This window comes from Papaver somniferum, chromosome 11, assembly GCF_003573695.1.
Source record: "Papaver somniferum cultivar HN1 chromosome 11, ASM357369v1, whole genome shotgun sequence".
NCBI classification, from domain to species: Eukaryota; Viridiplantae; Streptophyta; class Magnoliopsida; order Ranunculales; family Papaveraceae; genus Papaver; species Papaver somniferum.
The window spans coordinates 137,217,432-137,234,861 of record NC_039368.1 but is presented as its reverse complement, the minus strand read 5'-3'; the positions used below and the strand labels follow the sequence as shown (position 1 = coordinate 137,234,861).

At 41.6% G+C, this 17,430-nt stretch overlaps 3 protein-coding genes and 1 long non-coding RNA gene across 5 annotated transcripts; 3 read left to right on the top strand and 1 right to left on the bottom strand.

Moving 5' to 3' along the window:
• Positions 1-1,357: 1,357 nt before the first annotated feature.
• Positions 1,358-5,752, bottom strand: LOC113321456. Of its 2 annotated transcripts, none has more exons than XR_003346667.1 (2): positions 4,127-5,752; positions 1,358-3,939 (listed from the first exon to the last, which is right to left on the bottom strand). It is a non-coding gene; the product is annotated as an uncharacterized LOC113321456 (long non-coding RNA). The 2 variants fall into 2 exon arrangements; XR_003346668.1 differs by having other exon boundaries at positions 4,174-5,752.
• Positions 5,753-8,941: 3,189 nt separating this feature from the next.
• LOC113325293 lies at positions 8,942-9,736 on the top strand. Its single transcript, XM_026573492.1, has one exon. It carries the CDS (start codon positions 8,942-8,944, stop codon positions 9,734-9,736), a length of 795 nt encoding a protein of 264 aa, XP_026429277.1.
• Positions 9,737-9,910: 174 nt separating this feature from the next.
• Positions 9,911-10,597, top strand: LOC113325292. Its single transcript, XM_026573491.1, has one exon. It carries the CDS (start codon positions 9,911-9,913, stop codon positions 10,595-10,597), a length of 687 nt encoding a protein of 228 aa, XP_026429276.1.
• A 2,101-nt stretch (positions 10,598-12,698) lies between these two features.
• LOC113325291 lies at positions 12,699-14,840 on the top strand. The gene is made up of 2 exons (XM_026573490.1): positions 12,699-13,572; positions 14,785-14,840. Exons 1-2 carry the CDS (start codon positions 12,699-12,701, stop codon positions 14,838-14,840), a joined length of 930 nt encoding a protein of 309 aa, XP_026429275.1.
• Positions 14,841-17,430: the final 2,590 nt, after the last annotated feature.

The window sequence follows — 17,430 nt, the reverse complement described above, 5'->3', positions numbered from 1 at the left end:
ATAGCTAACATAAGATTAGTTATCGCTGAATTTAGTGTTGCTAATCTCAAACTCATCATTATTAAGATCAAGAGTTGAGTTAGTTACACAATTATCAATGAAAGTCCCCAAAGGTTCTCCTTTTTCAATATAATTATCGAACAAACATTCATTACACACCACAGACACGTTAGAATAGTTAATGCTTTGAAACCAAAATTCTTCTTTATACCTTTATTCCTTGTATTGGTCAGTACCTCTTCGTAAGTTAGCCATACCTTCACAAAATTCTTGGAGTTGCTCATCTCTAGTCTATTTAGCTTTTTGAAGCTCTTGTTGCACCAAGTTAAGACATTTTTCTGCAAAGCTAGAGACTTTTTCTTCAAGAGCATAACTATCCTCTCATCCTTGTTATTGTTCACACACATACCCGTCATAAGGTTGTTGATAGATATGAGAACCATAATAAACCGCAGTATATTGATCATAACCAATAAATTGGTTTTGTTTATACCCCTGGAGTGGTTGGTAGTTGTCATCTTGTTGAGGTTGAAAACCGTATCCATTGTTCCAATATGCTTCGTCCATAGAAATTAGGTACCTGAAACACGAGTTCTCAAAACTATGTCAAAAACCAGAAAATAAGAAAAGCTAAAATAAAACTAAAAACAAAAATAAGAAACCAAAAACAAATAACAACCCGCTACCTCATCAGCAACGGCGCCAAAATTTGATCGCTGTCGTAACACGTCAAAAATAAATTACTTTCTCGCTCACAAAATATATAATATATCAAGGGAAAGAAAGGATCGTTTCCACAGAGGACTAGAATTGTTACGTGTTTCTATTTCTTATGCAAACAATGGGAGGATTTCTGATTTCTTATTGGTTGAGGATTAGTTTTCATTCACAAACACGTATTTGAAACAATAACTAGAATTGATATATAATCTTAACTTAATCGAAAGCCCTGATCGCAATAATATCCCACTAATTTCCTTTTGTCATCAACAAATACATCAAAACATGCGAATTTGAATTCTATCTAAGAGAAAACCTAACGTGGAAAGCGCACTAATCAAGTTTAATTCCCTAGATGCATTAACTTCTATGAAATCAGAACAATCAAACCAACCGAACATAGAAAACGCACTAATCCGATTTAACAAAGGTTATGATTCACTTGTGACTACTAGGATGTATCATTTGTGATACATCCTAAAATGTAATTAGAATGTAATCAGGAATTTACCACGTATGCGTATAATAAATCCTAATCCAGCAATATAGATGAAAACAAACTCAATCTATTCTAGACTCGATCAAACGAGCATTCAAATCATGTAACAATATTAATAGTGAATCATACGCGACAAAGTACGGAGACAAAACTAATTCATTGCACAAAAATCATGGTTGGAATTCAAACTTAATCCTTAACCAAAATAAAACTAGGTAAACATAATGGATTTTATCACAAGAAAAAAGAGAAAATCTATCATGTTCAAACCCTAGAGTAAAATTCGAGCAAATATATGTTGTTTTGTGAATGCTTAGAAAGCCTTCTCTTTTCTGCCGTCTCAATTTAGGAATAGACCAACACGCCTGTGAATTGGCCCAATGCGACCACTTCCTTGAGCCCAGAAGAAAACCAGGTCCATCTAGACTCTGGCTTGACAGTTCTCTGGAACTGATAACTTACCTGGTTCATTACAGTCACAAATTCATGCATAATAGACCCATAGAGCTACGACACAATTCAGCTTCTCCCTTTCACAGCCTCAGCTCAACCTGACAGCATCACTTGTAACTGCACTTCCTTAACAACATCAGAACTTCTGCAGCTCATCTTCATTCTTCTTCGCGGTTGAGTACCCAACCAAATCTCGGATAAAACCAGGGCAAACCCATTAGCAGTAACCAGTTGCAGCTACATCATCTATTCTTCTCATTTCAAAACTGAAGACCACCATCAAAACCTTCTCGTCTCTGAATTTGACCTCAACTTCATATCCCTGTAACCTAACTGCAACACCAAATCAATACCCAGGTCTTCTTTGTTCATCACCATCTTCATAACTCACTAGAAGCTTTATCCCCATTCAAAAGAAACACCACTTCTTGCTCCTCAGAATGTCCCATTGCAGTAAGCAGCTCCAACAACAACAAACACCAACTTCTAAATTCCACATCCATCTCAACAGCATCACAGCAACAGTAGCACGCTCATTATAACTCATCCATCAGGCAGCGAGCTCCATTCTCCCTTGTAATTCGATTCCAGCTGCAACCATTCAAACATCTCAGAACCAACTCCATTTCTCAGCAATTACAACTTCAAACCACCAGCTAGCAGACAACCCACTGCAACACAGCCTAACTCCTCTAGCTGCAACAACAACCTGTAGCTTCACAACACACCACCATCTCCGGCCAACTTGCTCTCTAACTGACTGCGTCTGTTCCATACACCACCAGCACCACCCGAATCATGTCTTTTATTCACCAGTAGCCACGACAGTGAACTCATCTTCATCAACAATAGCAAACCAATTCCTCCATCAGTTCCACAATAACCCAAATCTTCAACAAATTCAAACCTTATCTTCTCGATCACCATGTCTTACTGATATTTTACTCACACACGAACCCATCTCATCTTCTCTCGCTTCGATTGCAACATAGATTCGGAGTCAAACCAAAACCTTAAATCAGCAAACCCATTTCCCTGCAATTCAAATCCCAGAAGCAACAATCATACTCTCCTTAATAGCAACATCAAATTCAGTCTAAACCGATCCTTTCTTTGCCTTCTTGAACATCGGAATCATCTTCTCAAACTTGAACCCAAAATCACCAGCAGTTCACCCCATTTGCAGCTGAATAAAAGAAATGAAATGTTATCTGAAACAACTGAGTTCAACCTAACTAGGGCTATTAGTTTGGGTGTTTTTAGAAATTCTCATTAGACTCCAACTGGTTGTCCCTTACTGTAGCGGACCGGTAAAATTTCCCTCCAACGGGTTGAATTTCAACCCGTCCAGCAAGGCCAAACCCCAGTCACGCTACTCGGAAATGAAAATGAAAACTGTTATAAAAGAAAATAAACGAAATAATTTATACAACAAGAAAATAGTTTATACAGTGGGAAAAATGTGTAATGCTTGTCCGAACAAATCCAACAGATAGTGATAAACAAAAACAGGACCTTCCAGTACGTATCGGTTTGACGATGCACCAGTTTGAAAACCAAAACAATTTTACTCCTAATTAGTTTTGGGTTTTTCAAACAAGAATTTGGAATACTTCCTAGATGTTAACGTGTGATCAGCAGAAATACACAAGGAGTAAGGGTGCTAGCAAGACTAGATAGCGTGTATCAAGCATTTAAGGAGCAAGTACGGTAAACAACATCATAAAAGAAGCATGAAACAAAGTACGTGCTTAGATTCACAAGAGTAGATGAATGGATTCATACAAGCTATATACTGGGTACAAGTCCGTAGCAAATAATGATTTATAGGAAAATGAATCTAAGTAGCTATATAATTACACTTAGAAGTTCACTGTACAGATCTAATCTTTAGATTAAACAAATGCCAAAATGAAACAATGGAAAAAAATGTAGTCGGTAAAGCCAAAAGCCAAGACCATCTAGATAACAAAATGAATTCAATAACTAGTCTGTATAGCCCGAGACCAGACCCATCGTACACGAAACTGGCTAGCTTCAATTCAAACCATGTAAAGATCCGGTAGAAGCTAACATATATATAACATCAAAGTGCAACAAAAATGACACAGAATCAAACCAAGCAAACCGAAGACCATTCCAAACCACTCCCAATACCCGCTTTCTATTTATGCCATGACATGTATATATATATAAGGACAACAAAGTAAATACCACCTTTGCGTCCCTAGCTTTCGCAGCTTAGTTCACCAAGCCAGTTCCTATCTCTGTTGGGGAAAACAAAACAAAACGGGGTGAGCGAATGCCCAGTAGAGGGTATAACAATAAAAACGTAGTGCCAGTGCTAAACATAAAAAATAGACAAGAGCAGCAGCTAATTCAAAATGCAGAAATGTAAGTTTTGCGCAAATATAAATAATAAAAAAATATATTCAGAGCCGCAAATAAATTTACTCTACTATTTTCATGGCCAATGTCACCGTCAGGGTAGTTCTTGTTACCAGCCATCGTTGCCGCAACGATCTTCCAGATTGCCACCGAGGTGGTGGGGTGCCACTTAGGCCCGACGTTCCTAGAGTAGAGTCATCTTCCCATCGTGCTCAAATGATTAAACATAAATCCGCACATACATTTCGATACAAGACTATAGCTCCAAAAACAAATGATTAACCAACACAAGCTTGAGAGCGGCATTTTCAACCTTACCAAGAAGTCAGTCCCATAAGAAAAATTCAATTTTTTTTTATAACACCTTTGTTCAAACAGAAAATACACCAATTCATATGCTACGGTAAGCTAGTAAGCTGCAACCAAGCAGATATTTAAGGGAGAAAAACACTTGTTACAAGTCTGAAATGAACAAGGGAAAATCTTGCATTTGAATAGAAAGAAAGAAACCAGTCCTAATTGCCGAGAGAGGGGAGTTGTCAGTGAAATAGCATGAGAAAAACACTCAAGCTGGTGCAAGGGAATCAAAGATAAATTCCATTACAAAGTGAAACTAACTTGTCGTTAAGCAAGTTATCAAGCCATATGCTCAGCCAAGTTTCATTTCCTACACAGAAATCATAAAAAATAAGATTTAAGGAAGTGTGAGCAGCGTCCAAAATGAGTAACAAGGAAAAGGGGATAAAGTTGAAAGGGATGTTTGGTTGTAAATCATTTCTAATGACTAAAAATCAATTTCGATGTTTAAAACAGGAAACCAAGATAAATATGTTCATGAATTAAACCTCATTCAATGTTTCGAAAATGTAATCTCATTGGGACATTTTAGCAAACAGGTACTGGGTAGCTTTAAAGGAATCAATTCAAAACTTCATATATGATGGAAAACAGATTTTGTGTAACATTTTTAATCTTCACAAAATTATCTAAACATTTGAAATTACACACTGCACAATATGATAGAAATGAGGACAGTGTAAATGTAAGATTTCAAACAAAATTTCATTGTTGAGTAAAAGGTTATCAAAACAGGGAGAACTTGGAGAAAGTGTATAGACAAAATTTATCAAATTCACGATTAGAAAATAACATCCCAAATTCCCAATCTTAGGAACGTATAAATGGTTTAGATAAAATGGTGATGTTCAATTCCAGGACATGGAGATAAAGGAAACATGAACAACAAAGAAAGGAGATAAAACATGCATTCACATCAAACTAAGGCAAAGAATTTTGGTACAGAAAATTTAACAAGAGAAGAGAATTTTATGTTCTCTCCCTCCCGGCAACTATGACCAAGCTGAAACATTTTTAAGGATTTTTTTTTTCGTGTTAAGAAATTAAAAAAAATTTAGATAAACATGAACCAGATGAAGTTCCAAACACCCATGTCTTTGATTTGTAAGAACACGAATTTTCCAAACATCCATTAGCAAAGTTGATAAGCACAAATTAAAAATTTTACTTCAGAAAGGGAATAAAACCCCCTATATTTGCGAGACGATTGCTAGCTGAAAATGGAGAGTGGGTTGCTTAAAATCCAAAAGATCCTCTTGCTTGAGATCGTCGTGAAAAATCAGTAGATGAGATTTGGTGAGAGGAAAGAGAAAGTGGAAGAACATGGAAAAGAAAATGGGATTTTTCTTTTAAAAAATTAGAGTTGGTTTAATAAATGGCCCTAACTGGCTCATGTTTGTCACGTGGCAGTCATGCTAAAATAAAATTTTCCAGAGTTCTCCAAGGTATATACTAACCATGCTTACTGATATTGCTAAGGGATAACCACTTAGTTAAGACATATATACTGGGTTAGGCTAGGGTTCAAAGGCCAGCAAAAATTTACGTGCCGTTACACTTACCCTCGACTGGGCTCCGGATATCACTCACCTGTAAAAGGATGCTTTTGCGCTTTATGCTCCGTTTTTTCTTCTACCCCTACAAATGACCGCAAAGTATCTAAAAACTCAATAGCAAACATAAAGTTCATAATTCACATGAAAAATAACAAAGAAAGCATAAATAATAGATAAATATCAAGATGTTTACAATATCTATCAGCTAGTATGTCCGTACGTACTGATTATTATAACTACTCCATTAGTATTAAGTTACTTCTCTCTTACAAATTTTGATTTTTATTTTTCTAACCCATTCTGAGTTCCGGACTTCGATAGATAAAATGAATTATTACGTTTTGTTAAACCGACGGTGTAAGCGTTTGTAATCCAAAAGTTAGGATAATTAATAGACCCGGATTCATTCGACTCCCGACAGACGCAACTGAGCTTTTTAGCCCATTTTCGACTCCCGAAGTCGTAGTTGAACTTTTCTACTCCCTCTGTTTCTAAAAAATAGGCAGGTTTGTGTGTAAATTTACATACAAACAAGCCTATTATTTAGAAACCGAGGGACTAGTTTTGACTACTCCCACCACACAGACCGCAATAGCTTATTATGAGATTCAAGGTTTTTTTGGTTCAAAAGGATTTTGCAAAAGAATAATAACACCAACACAAAAAAAGAACACGCATTTCAGGGGATACCACACGATCAGTCTTTTTCAAGTACTCCCTCCGTCCAATTTTACTTGCCAAAATTGTGTTTTTTTTAACAAATTTGTACCAAAAAAATTGGTATATTTCCTATTAAAATTTTCTAATTATCAAGAAAGAAACAAAAACTAGGATATGAAAACTAGTATATTGAACAAACAATTCGAAAGATCGATGGTGTATGTGGAAGTAATTTGAATTTCTTTCAAGTTTTTGCAAAATCCAAATTAAGCAAGTAAACTTGGACGGAGGGAGTATAATATATGCCCTTGAAGCTATACGAAAAGGAAACATACATAGTTGAAGGTGTTAGAGCCTTAGAGGGATCTAATAGAACTTCAGGGAGGACAGTGTTCTTGAAACCTACTCACTTCCTCTAAAATCCCTTACTGATGTAAAAACCTTGCGGGTGTATGTACATAATCCATCTCTCGACACGTGTCCAAAGATCTACACGTGGAAGGCATGCAGACCACTATACCAAGGGGCACTGAAACTATGAACCACCGAGAAGTAGGGAAAGATTCCCTAAATGTTACTTTACCCAATCTCAAGGATAACTCAAAAATCAACGGTAGGGGTTAAACATACTGACATGGGTGTGATGGGGCCTGCAGACAGCTGACTGTCGCACGCAGACGACCCAACCACCCACATTAAATGCCCTAACCAAAGGGTACGTGTCAAGATATCTAAGGAAGAGAAGGCATCGATCCAGCGGTATCAACAACAGTCGCTGGGGGCATCGGTTCGGAACGAAGACACCAGCGGGATTGGCACAAAGAACAAGAAGATAAGATTTCAACGGTTTCTGACAAAAGACCCCGCATATTTGCCAAAATTGTGATTTTTGAGCCTTTGATACTATTCCTCGTGAATTAGTATCTCAGACGGTTTATTCTAACTTCGTTATGGCCGCCTTTAAAGGCCTTAGCAATTCTATAAGAGTTTTACGCTGATTCTTCTACAAGAATTTTACATTGATTTTTCCATAAGAGTTTTACGCTGATTCTTCTACAAACTTCGTTTACGGACTTGTAAAAACAACAGATCTGTTTCCTAGGATTTGTCTTCTCTGTTTTAAGGTAACAGATCTGCCACCTGTCCTTTTAAAATACCGAATCTGTCGACTTTGAGTGTTGAAACCGCAGATCTGGTACCTTTGTTGTTTAAAACAAACATATCTGCCAACCATTATCGTTTAAAACCGCAGATCTGTCGTATTAGGATGTTAGAACACATTTAAAACTCCCTCGTGTTATTCTTAGAGCTTCACGATGGATAGAAAGAATCAAGAAAATCCAATACCTCCGAAGAGGGGAGTAATAACTGGAATATCTTTTCCGTACCTTCGATGTCGTGATCGCCCGCACTTAAGTTTAACTGTGCTAACAAAACCGTTGCGGTCCCCTTTTCTCTCGACTGCTTATCGTTTTTTGCAGGAATCTGACATGGAAAAATTCAAAGAGGTAGGAAAAGGAAAGGCCCCATCAAAAGAAACGCTGAGGACCACACCAGTTGTGACCCGTAGTAAGCAGAAGGGTGGGAAGGGAAAGACAGCGACTCAGAAGGTGGACACAACTGAGATCACCTCACCAATGAACGCCAGCACGATAGCAGCGGCAGCGGTCAAAGCCCTTGCGGCACAGGATGATAAGACCAATCTAGCAACGAGATCACGCGTTCATGAGCAACGTGAAGGGTTCGCAGAATCAACAATGCACCAGGCAGCCTTCGGAATGCCGCAGACAAATGATCAAAACCTGACCATTCCAACCACTCAGTCATTGCTAACGATGAATCAACCCATCGTAACACAAGGAGAGCCACCGATGAGGGCTACCGATCCCCTTGCCCCCCAAATCCATACAATCGACGAAGGTCGAATCATGGCGGTTGGAGGGCAGGGACAGGTCGGGACACCAAACCAAGGATCGAATCATTCCTCCCAATTGATGGCAGAGCTCGAGGAACTAAAGAAGAATCAGAGAACATGCGCAGAAGCAGTGGCATTGCTGGCTAGAGAAAACCAGGATCTCAAAGATAAGATGGAGAACCAACATGACGAAGCTAATTCAAAAGCACCAGAGCCAAATCACGATCGAAGAATGGTCATAACAAACTAAGACAATCCCGATCCCTTGAACCGAGGACACATCAGGGAAACCGATTGTCAGACCAAGAATATGTTCCCGAAGACTCGGATTATTTCGATAGTAATGATCGAAGACCAGGGCAATCCACAGCAATAGCCGGCCATCACCGTGCGATGGAAGATCTTCGCGCTGAAATGATGGCAGAGATCAAGCAGCTGAAGGCCAGGCAAGGAGGTGGAAGATTAGAGGAATTCATGAGAGAAGCTAATACTACTCCTCTAGTCCCAAGCTTAGCCAAAGTAGAAATCCCCAAGAAATGTCTGATCCCAGCATTTGAATGCTACGATGGATCCAGCGACCCCGCGACCCATCTTCAGTATTACAAACGTATGTTGGCCCGATGGGATCATGACAACGTGGTCCTCTGTAGATATTTCCCTTCAAGCTTGAAGGGATCGGCTCTGTCCTGGTTTGATAACCTACCTCCCAACTCCATCGGATCGTATGAGCAACTCACCGAAAAGTTTTTAAGAACTTACATGTATAACAAGGCTGTCCACGCTGGGATGGACAAGTTATTCTCATTAGCCATCAGATACAAGGAGACGACCAGGGAATACAAGGATAGATGGCATAAGATATGCCAGGCTATAGGGAATGTGGACCCAGTGGTCAGCATTAACTGTTACAAGTGGGGTTTATACATGATGAGCCCGTTGTTTGTCGAGATTCATGGGAGCGTACCCACGACGGAAGGGGATCTTCGAGTAATCATCGAAAAATACGCCAGGTTGGAAGAAATCCAACGAGAAAATCCGAGGGCCCATGCTCAAAGATCTCATCGAACTAACTCCACAGAGCAGGCCAGCGGATCGAAAAGAAGTTTAATCGAACGCCCATACGAAGATAGGAGAGGAAGAAGAGAAGGTCCTCGAAACGATGATCGAAGATTCGAAGATCAAGTCTAAACGAAGCTAAACACAAGTTATGCTCGAATCTTAAAAGAAATTAAGGGTCAAGAAAACTTGGAATGGCCATGGTCAAAAGGAAAGCAACCCCCAAGATCCGAAAAATCAAAGGAATACTGCGACTACCACTGTTTCAATGGGCACCCAACCGAGAAGTGCAAGAATTTGAAGATAATGGTTCAAAAGCTTATCGACAACGGAGAACTGAAACAATACGTAAGGAAGGAAGAAGCATATGACAGGTCGAAGCGAAGCAAACAAGTTCAACTGCCTGAAGGCAATCGAACACTAAACACCATTTCGCGTTCGGAAGCCGCTGGACCATCGTTAACATCGCATATTGGAAAAAGGCTGAGAAAGCAATTCGAAGACTACTGCGAGCTGTACAAGATCGATGGGGTAGAGATAGACGATCACGAGCAATGGATGGATGCACCGATCACTTTCGAGGAAGATGATGTGGAGGAAGACATGGAGGATCACAATGATCCTTTGATCCTCACACTGCCCATAGCAGGGTGCAACATCAAGAAGATCCTCATTGACGGAGGAAGTTCAGTGAACATCTTGTTCTATGATACGTTCAAACGAATGGAGCTAAACGACGAGCAGCTGATATCTTCGTACCACACCATTTATGGATTCAACGAGGCTCCTACGAAACCATTGGGGGACATTGTTCTACAAATAAATGCAGGACCGATGAAGATAGACACCCGTTTCAGCGTGGTAGATGCTCCTTCCCCCCTACAATGCTATCATCGGACGAATATGGGTACACAAGCTCAAGGGGATAACATAAACTTATCACCAGTGTCTTCGATTCTTATCACTCGAAGGGATAATGCAGATCAAGGGTGACCAGGTCACTGCTCGGGAATGCCAAGCTATGCAAAACCAGCTCAATAACGAGCTAGATGAGCAACGGAAATCCCGCAGAAGCCGGAATAAGGAAGCTTCCAAGGAAAAAGCCATTGTTTGTACCTCGAAGGAATCGCAGAAAAAATACTGACAAAGGAGGGAGACGTCCAATGCGCTGAGGCAAATACCTCAGCGGCCAAGACGACAGAAGATCCTACCAAATAGCAATTAAAGAACGTCCCTCTCCTAGGGGAACCGAAGCCTACATTTACATCTTTGGAACTCGCTAAGGAAATCAACATAGGGACAGAGAAAGATCCGAAAATGATCAAAATATGAACTTTAATGAGCAAGGAAAGAGAGCTATGCCTAACCAAACTACTCATAGAGTAAGCGGATGTCTTCGCGTGGAAATTAGGAGACATGCCGGGAATAGATCCGAAGATAATTCAACATGAGCTCCGTATAAAACCAGGCAGAGCTCCTTTCAGACAGAAGGTACGCAAGATAGCTCCAGAGTATCATCAGCCCATTGAGAAGGAACTCAGCAAGTTGCTAAAAGAAGGATTCATCAAGGAGGTGAAATACCCCACTTGGATTTCGAACATGGTCATCGTACCAAAGAAAAACGGAGGGGGTGAGAATTTGCATCGACTTCACCAACCTCAACAAGGCCTTCCCTAAGGACAATTCTCCACTCCCTAGCATCGACCAACTGGTCGAGGCTGTGGAAGGATACGAAGAACTGTCCTTCATGGACGGTTACTCAGGATACAACCAGGTTTTCCTGGCGGAAGAAGACCAACAACACACAACATTATACACCCCTCACGGCCTCTATCGTTACACAAGAATTCACTTCGGACTGAGAAATGCGGGGGAAACATATCAGAAGATGGTCGACGCTATCTTCAAACCGTGGATAGGGAATACGCTGGAGGTCTACGTAGATGATATGCTGGTCAAAAGTAAGTTGCGCGCGAATCATCACCAGGATTTGAGAGATATCTTTGAGGCTATGAGGAAGCACAACATGAAAGTAAACTCGGAGAAGTGTACGTTTGGTGTTACTTCAAGGAAATTCCTTGGATACCTAGTAACTAAAAGGGGCATCGAGGTCGATCCTGCCAAAATCCAAGCCATCGTTGAAATGCCATCCCCGAAGAACTTGAAAGAAGTTCAAAAACTCAATGGATCCCTAGCATCACTAGGGAGGTTTATCTCAAGATCATCAGATAGATGCAAACCCTTTTTCAACATCCTCAAGAAGGGATGCAAATTCGAGTGGACCCCTGAATGTGAGATAGCTTTCCAACAAATTAAGGAGTACTTGGCAACAATCCCCATTCTCCAGAAGCCGGACCCTGACGAAGTACTTGATCTTTATATATCTGCAACCGATGATGCGGTCAGCGAAGTGCTGGTTAAAACCAATACGAAGATTGAGTAGCCAATTTACTATGTCAGCAAGACACTTAACCTGGCGGAACGGAATTACACGAAGATCGAGCAGCTCATTTTGGCACTAGTATGGGCAATTCAGAAGTTTAGAACCTATTTCTTGACTCATTATGTTCGTGTCCCCTGCAAAGCACCGTTAGAGGCTATTCTCAAAAGCACTGGGAAGGTTGGGAGGATAGCAAAATGGAACACACATCTCGACCAATTCAACATAATCCATGAGATTCAACATTCCCATAAATCTCAAGTTTTGGCAGATTTCCTAGCGGACTTACCTCTGGACAATGACGAGGAAGTCCAAGGCATGCCAGAAACCGAAGATGGAAAAGACCCTGTCGATATTCTGGAACCTACAAACCAAAGGCAATGGGAAGTCTTCGTAGACGGGTCCAGAAATCGGGAAGGTGCTGGCATAGGAATCGTAATCACCACCCCCACCGGAGAAAGGATCGTCCATGCGCTGAGACTAGAGTTCAAGGGGCATACCAACAACATCGTCGAATATGAGGCTGTGGTACACGCTCTTCGTTTAATAATAGAAATGGGCTTAACCGAGGTACGCTTGACAAGTGACTCACATCTGGTCATACGGAAAATCGGTCTAGAATACAATGTCTACGACGAAACCCTTTCAAAGTATATGGCGTTAGTCCAGACACTGGCAGCCCAGATACCGAACATCAGATTTTGGTACCTATGCAGAAAGGAACTCAGGCATGCTGATGCCTTGGCATACATTTCATCTATGTTAAAATATGAGAGCGTAAAAGCTATCAAAGTATCCAGGGTGTACGAACCTTCCATCATCCCTCAGCAATCCCTCGACACACACCGCAAGGACAACGTTGGGGAGGACATTGCTGAGGATGATGTAGGAGAGGATATTGCCGACGATTTCATGGAAGATGACATCGTAACGAAAGCAAATGGGGATGAAGATTTTACCAAGGAAAAAGATTGGAGATCTGAGATTCATCTTTACCTTCAACAAGTTACTCTACCTGCAGACCTGAAACTAGCCAGGAAGATACAAGCCAAGGCAGGGAGATATGACCTCCGCGACGGGATCTTATATAAAAAATCTTTCCTCGGGCCATTACTACAATGCGTGTCAAGACAAGAGGGGCACCTCATTCTAAAAGAAATACATTATGGCGATGCAGGGAATCATAGCGGAATGAGATCGTTATTGGACAAGGCAAAAATGCAGGGGTATTACTGTCCGCATATGATAAGAGATGCATCTAGGATGGCCAGAAGATGTGAAGAGTGTCAACGGTTTTCCATAAGGATCCATGCTCCCGCAACAAAGTTAAATTCTATAGATAGCCCCTGGCCCTTCTCGAAATGGGGAATAGACATTGTCGGACCCCTGATCGAAGGGTCAGGGAAAAGACGATTCTTAATCGTATCCATAGACTACTTCAGCAAGTGGGTGGTGGCCAAGGATCTGGCTAGAATCCGTGACTCAGACGTATTCACTTTCATCTTCCAAAATATCATCTGCAGGTTCGGTATCCCAGCGGAAATCGTATCCGACAATGGCAAGAAATTACAAGGAAAAAACATAGACATGTTTTTTGATACTTTCAAAATCAGGAAGAACAAATCAACACCGATCTATCCCCAGAGCAACGGACAGGCCGAAGCCACAAATAAAACTATCGCCCTCATCCTCAAGAAGCAATTGGACGAACACAAAAAAGGCTGGTGCGAAAAACTACACAACGTCTTATGGGCATACCGAACCACGCGTCGGTCCGCCACCGGTGAATCTCCATTCCTCCTTACCTACGGGGCCGAAGCGGTCATACCAACGGAAATCCTTATGCCAAAAACGAAGACCGAGGCATGGGAAAAGAACCTCACCACGTAAATGATGTTGGAAAGGCTAGATGACTTAGAGGAAAGAAGGGAAGCAGCGTTACAAAGGATGGAAAACTACCAGCAAAAGTTAGCAAGGGAGTCCAATAAAAAGGTTAATCTTAGAAATTTTGTAAAAGGACAGTATGTGCTGAGAACTATACCCAAATACCAGCGAGAGAAGAAGTGGGGTAAACTAGCACCAACGTGGGGAGGACCATTTGTTATACACGACATCGCAGGAAACGGGGCATACTACCTGCGTAACCTCAAAGGAGAAATCCTCAGACACCCTTGGAATGCTAAATATCTTAAACCATACTACCCATAATGCAGCGCAGCACCCTTGGAATGCTAAATATCTCAAACCATACTACCCATAATGCAACACATCCCTGCACCTGCGTGAAGAGTACCGGAAGAAGAAAGAAGCGTACTCGCTCGACATGTTTCTATCTTTGGACGAGGAGTAGAAGCCCTCAATCTATCAATCAAAACGATCTAACTTTTTGAAAAATCTATCCATTGGGAGAAAGTATTCACTTACAATCTCTCAGGACCCCTCTATAAGTGTTTATAAGTGTAAAACCATGGGGGAGACATCCAGAAGAAAGAGATACCCAACCAACTCTAAGGTAGCGGTTCAGCGGAATGGGTGTTTGTAAATATTTCAATAACTCACCACATATCCAGGAACGCTGCCTCACCCCCACCGTCTGAGAATCCTCTGGCCCAGGATTAGCCAGCGGGGTATAGGTCCCAAGATGATCACAAAGGTGCACACCTTTGGCATCGCAACCAAACACTTTTATCATTTGAAATCTTATTAAGCATCTAATATATTAACTGACCAAATGTTGCAGGTAGGAATAAAATTGTAAATGTACCAAAAAGCATTGATCTATTTCATGAAAGTTGATTACAAGATCGGGCAAAACACAAGAAAACAATATTATATCCAAAAAATGGCCCGAAGCCAAATAATCAATAAATATCAACTTCCCAAATAAAGAAACCTATTTCCCCTAGATGACTCAGCATGATCAGTGGGATTCTTTTTCTGAGACGAAGGAACGCTCCCACACGAAGAAGGACCAGAGGAGAAAGTCATAGGTTCGGGCATGGAGCGACAGGAATAGTTCTTGACGATATTATGATCCCTTAAGAGGCCTTGCTCGACCCGTGTCAAGACCTTGTTGACCTCCTCGGCCAACTGACAGCGAGCCTTGTGACCGATAACAGTAGCCCGAAGCTCAGATTGGGACAATAAAGCAGCCAACCGAGCCACTTCCTTAGCTGCCTCCGTCGCCGCTTCATCACGAGAACCAACTAAACCTTTGTAATACGATGTCTGGCTCTCCTGCTGCACTAGGGAAGATTGAGCTTCTTTAAGCTTTGCATTTGTATCAAGAAACTGTCCCTCAAGCTCTACACAAGGAATAAACGCAGCGTATAAGGAATTAAAGATACGAATTTACACACCAAAAAATAAACATATACCTCCGACTCTAGCCGAAGCTTCCTCTAAATCATAAACAACAACTTCGCGGCCTTCAGCGAGAAAATCGAACTCATCAGATATTTTCTTATAATCCAACCGAAGATTTGAGAGAGCATATTGACTCTCATCTAATTCTACCTGCTTCATAGAGTCCTGATGACGAAGGTGGTTAACTTCATCATTCATTTTCTCTATCTCTTTATTAATCCTATACATGTTCATCTCGAGATTCCTCTCAGACTCGACCATACGGGCAACGTCAACACGAGAAGCAGTCAAAGCATTGCTAAGAGCATGGGCTTCGGCCCTAGCATCGTCTCTCTCTCGAACGAGTTTCTGTATATAGTTAGTAACCTCAGGACCATGAGAAGAACGAGCTTGATGTAGCTCCCTCTCTATCTGCTCTACGATAGCCGCCAAGCTAGAGGCATGTTCAGTGGCCTCACGAAGACTATTCTGCATATTAATAAACTGGGATTTCCTGTCCCTTAACCCAGATAGCAGCTTGTTATGCTCTTCGGCCCTAACATTCCACCTGGTGGCTTCACTCTTGATCTTCCATACTAACCCCTTGATATGAGAGGCAAGCCGGACCCTCTCCTTCCGAAGCCACATCAACTCTTCGGCGTCACCCGCTGGAGATAGGGTGGGACTCAGACAGAACACCAAGAAGACTAAGGAAGAAGACGAAGGTAAGATAACTAAGATAGCAAAAACCTTTAACTGACAAAGAGCACTTGCGAGCTTCCTCAAACTCGCTGCGAACAAGATCCAAGTCCGTTCGAAGCTGCTTTTCCATAACACCAAGTTCCTCTTTCCCTTTCAATATGTCCTTCAAATCCTGAATCTCTTTATCCTTAGCAGAGATGAGGACTCAGCGGTGATCAACTCCTCTTCCCGGTGACGAAGCTTGGCCTCAAGCTTAAGGGATTTGGCCCTGAAAAACTGGTACAGAGTACGGTTGCAATGCTCACTCCTCATCATCTAATGAAGCAAAGTAGAAGTCAGATTTTACGCTCACGAAAGAGTGATCAATCAGAGATCTAAAGAACATAACTCGAGTACCCGCTGTTGAGGAAAACCATATTGATAGCCATCAACAATGGACATCATCTCAGCAACCGATGAAGGAGGATCAACCAGGAGTTTCGAAGAAGAACCCCTTAAATCTTTGTCCCACATTTCTGCAACCTTCCCTTCGGGAGTCATCTGCATCATCTGACGAGTAAAGGCATCAAATTTTTTCTCACCAGGAACCAGCGGTGCAGGGTGGGGCACGAACATCAGCTTGCTCTTATCATCCAATCAAGGATTACATCGTCACCTTCAAGCATCTGCAACTGAGGAAATTTCTCTGAGGATGAATCGATGATAGTACCTTCGACGACAACTCCTTTTCCTGTATCAGGATTACCCGTCACTACAGAAGTTTTTTGAACCTCCTTCTCCTTACCAGCAAGAGCTTTTGCATCTTCACCAACAAAACGGTTCTCCTCCCCAACAGTCTTGTCACCCGTACCGATGGGGTCACCACCCATCCCGTCGCCAAGAACATCCCATTCATCGTTGGGAGAAAGAAGAGAGAAATCCTCTGTCAAATCCATGGAAGCACCCATATCAACCGGCCCACCCAAAGAGTAAATCTTTCCAAAAGAAAACTCTTGGGTAGATACAGGCATCGAAGATTGAGGACCCGCTCCATCATTCCCGTGACTAAGACTGGGGGGAGGACCAAGGACTCCACCAGGGGCAGCTTCTTGCTACACACCTCCCCCAACGACATCTTCATGTTCCTTAGCACCATTATCAGGAATAACGTCTTTCTCAGCAGAACCATCACCATCATTCTTGGACTCTTCGTGCTCATGGGGGAAGTACCTGTATGTTCTTCATCATCGGACAAGTCATCCTCAATAAAGTCTTCGTTCACTGGACTATTCACCTCATCAGGAATTTCCGGCTCTTCAGCGCAGCGGTAGAGGATTGAACGAGTCCAAGCTTATTCTTC

Excerpts from the sequence above, each read along its gene's own strand:
- LOC113325291 (XM_026573490.1), top strand. The coding sequence starts at position 12,699 with ATGGCGTTAGTCCAGACACTGGCAGCCCAGATACCGAACATCAGATTT. Across the intron at positions 13,573-14,784 it reads AAATATCATCTGCAGGTTCG|GTAGGAATAAAATTGTAAAT; the intron begins GTATCCCAGCGG and ends CAAATGTTGCAG.
- LOC113325292 (XM_026573491.1), top strand. The coding sequence starts at position 9,911 with ATGGTTCAAAAGCTTATCGACAACGGAGAACTGAAACAATACGTAAGG.
- LOC113325293 (XM_026573492.1), top strand. The coding sequence starts at position 8,942 with ATGGAAGATCTTCGCGCTGAAATGATGGCAGAGATCAAGCAGCTGAAG.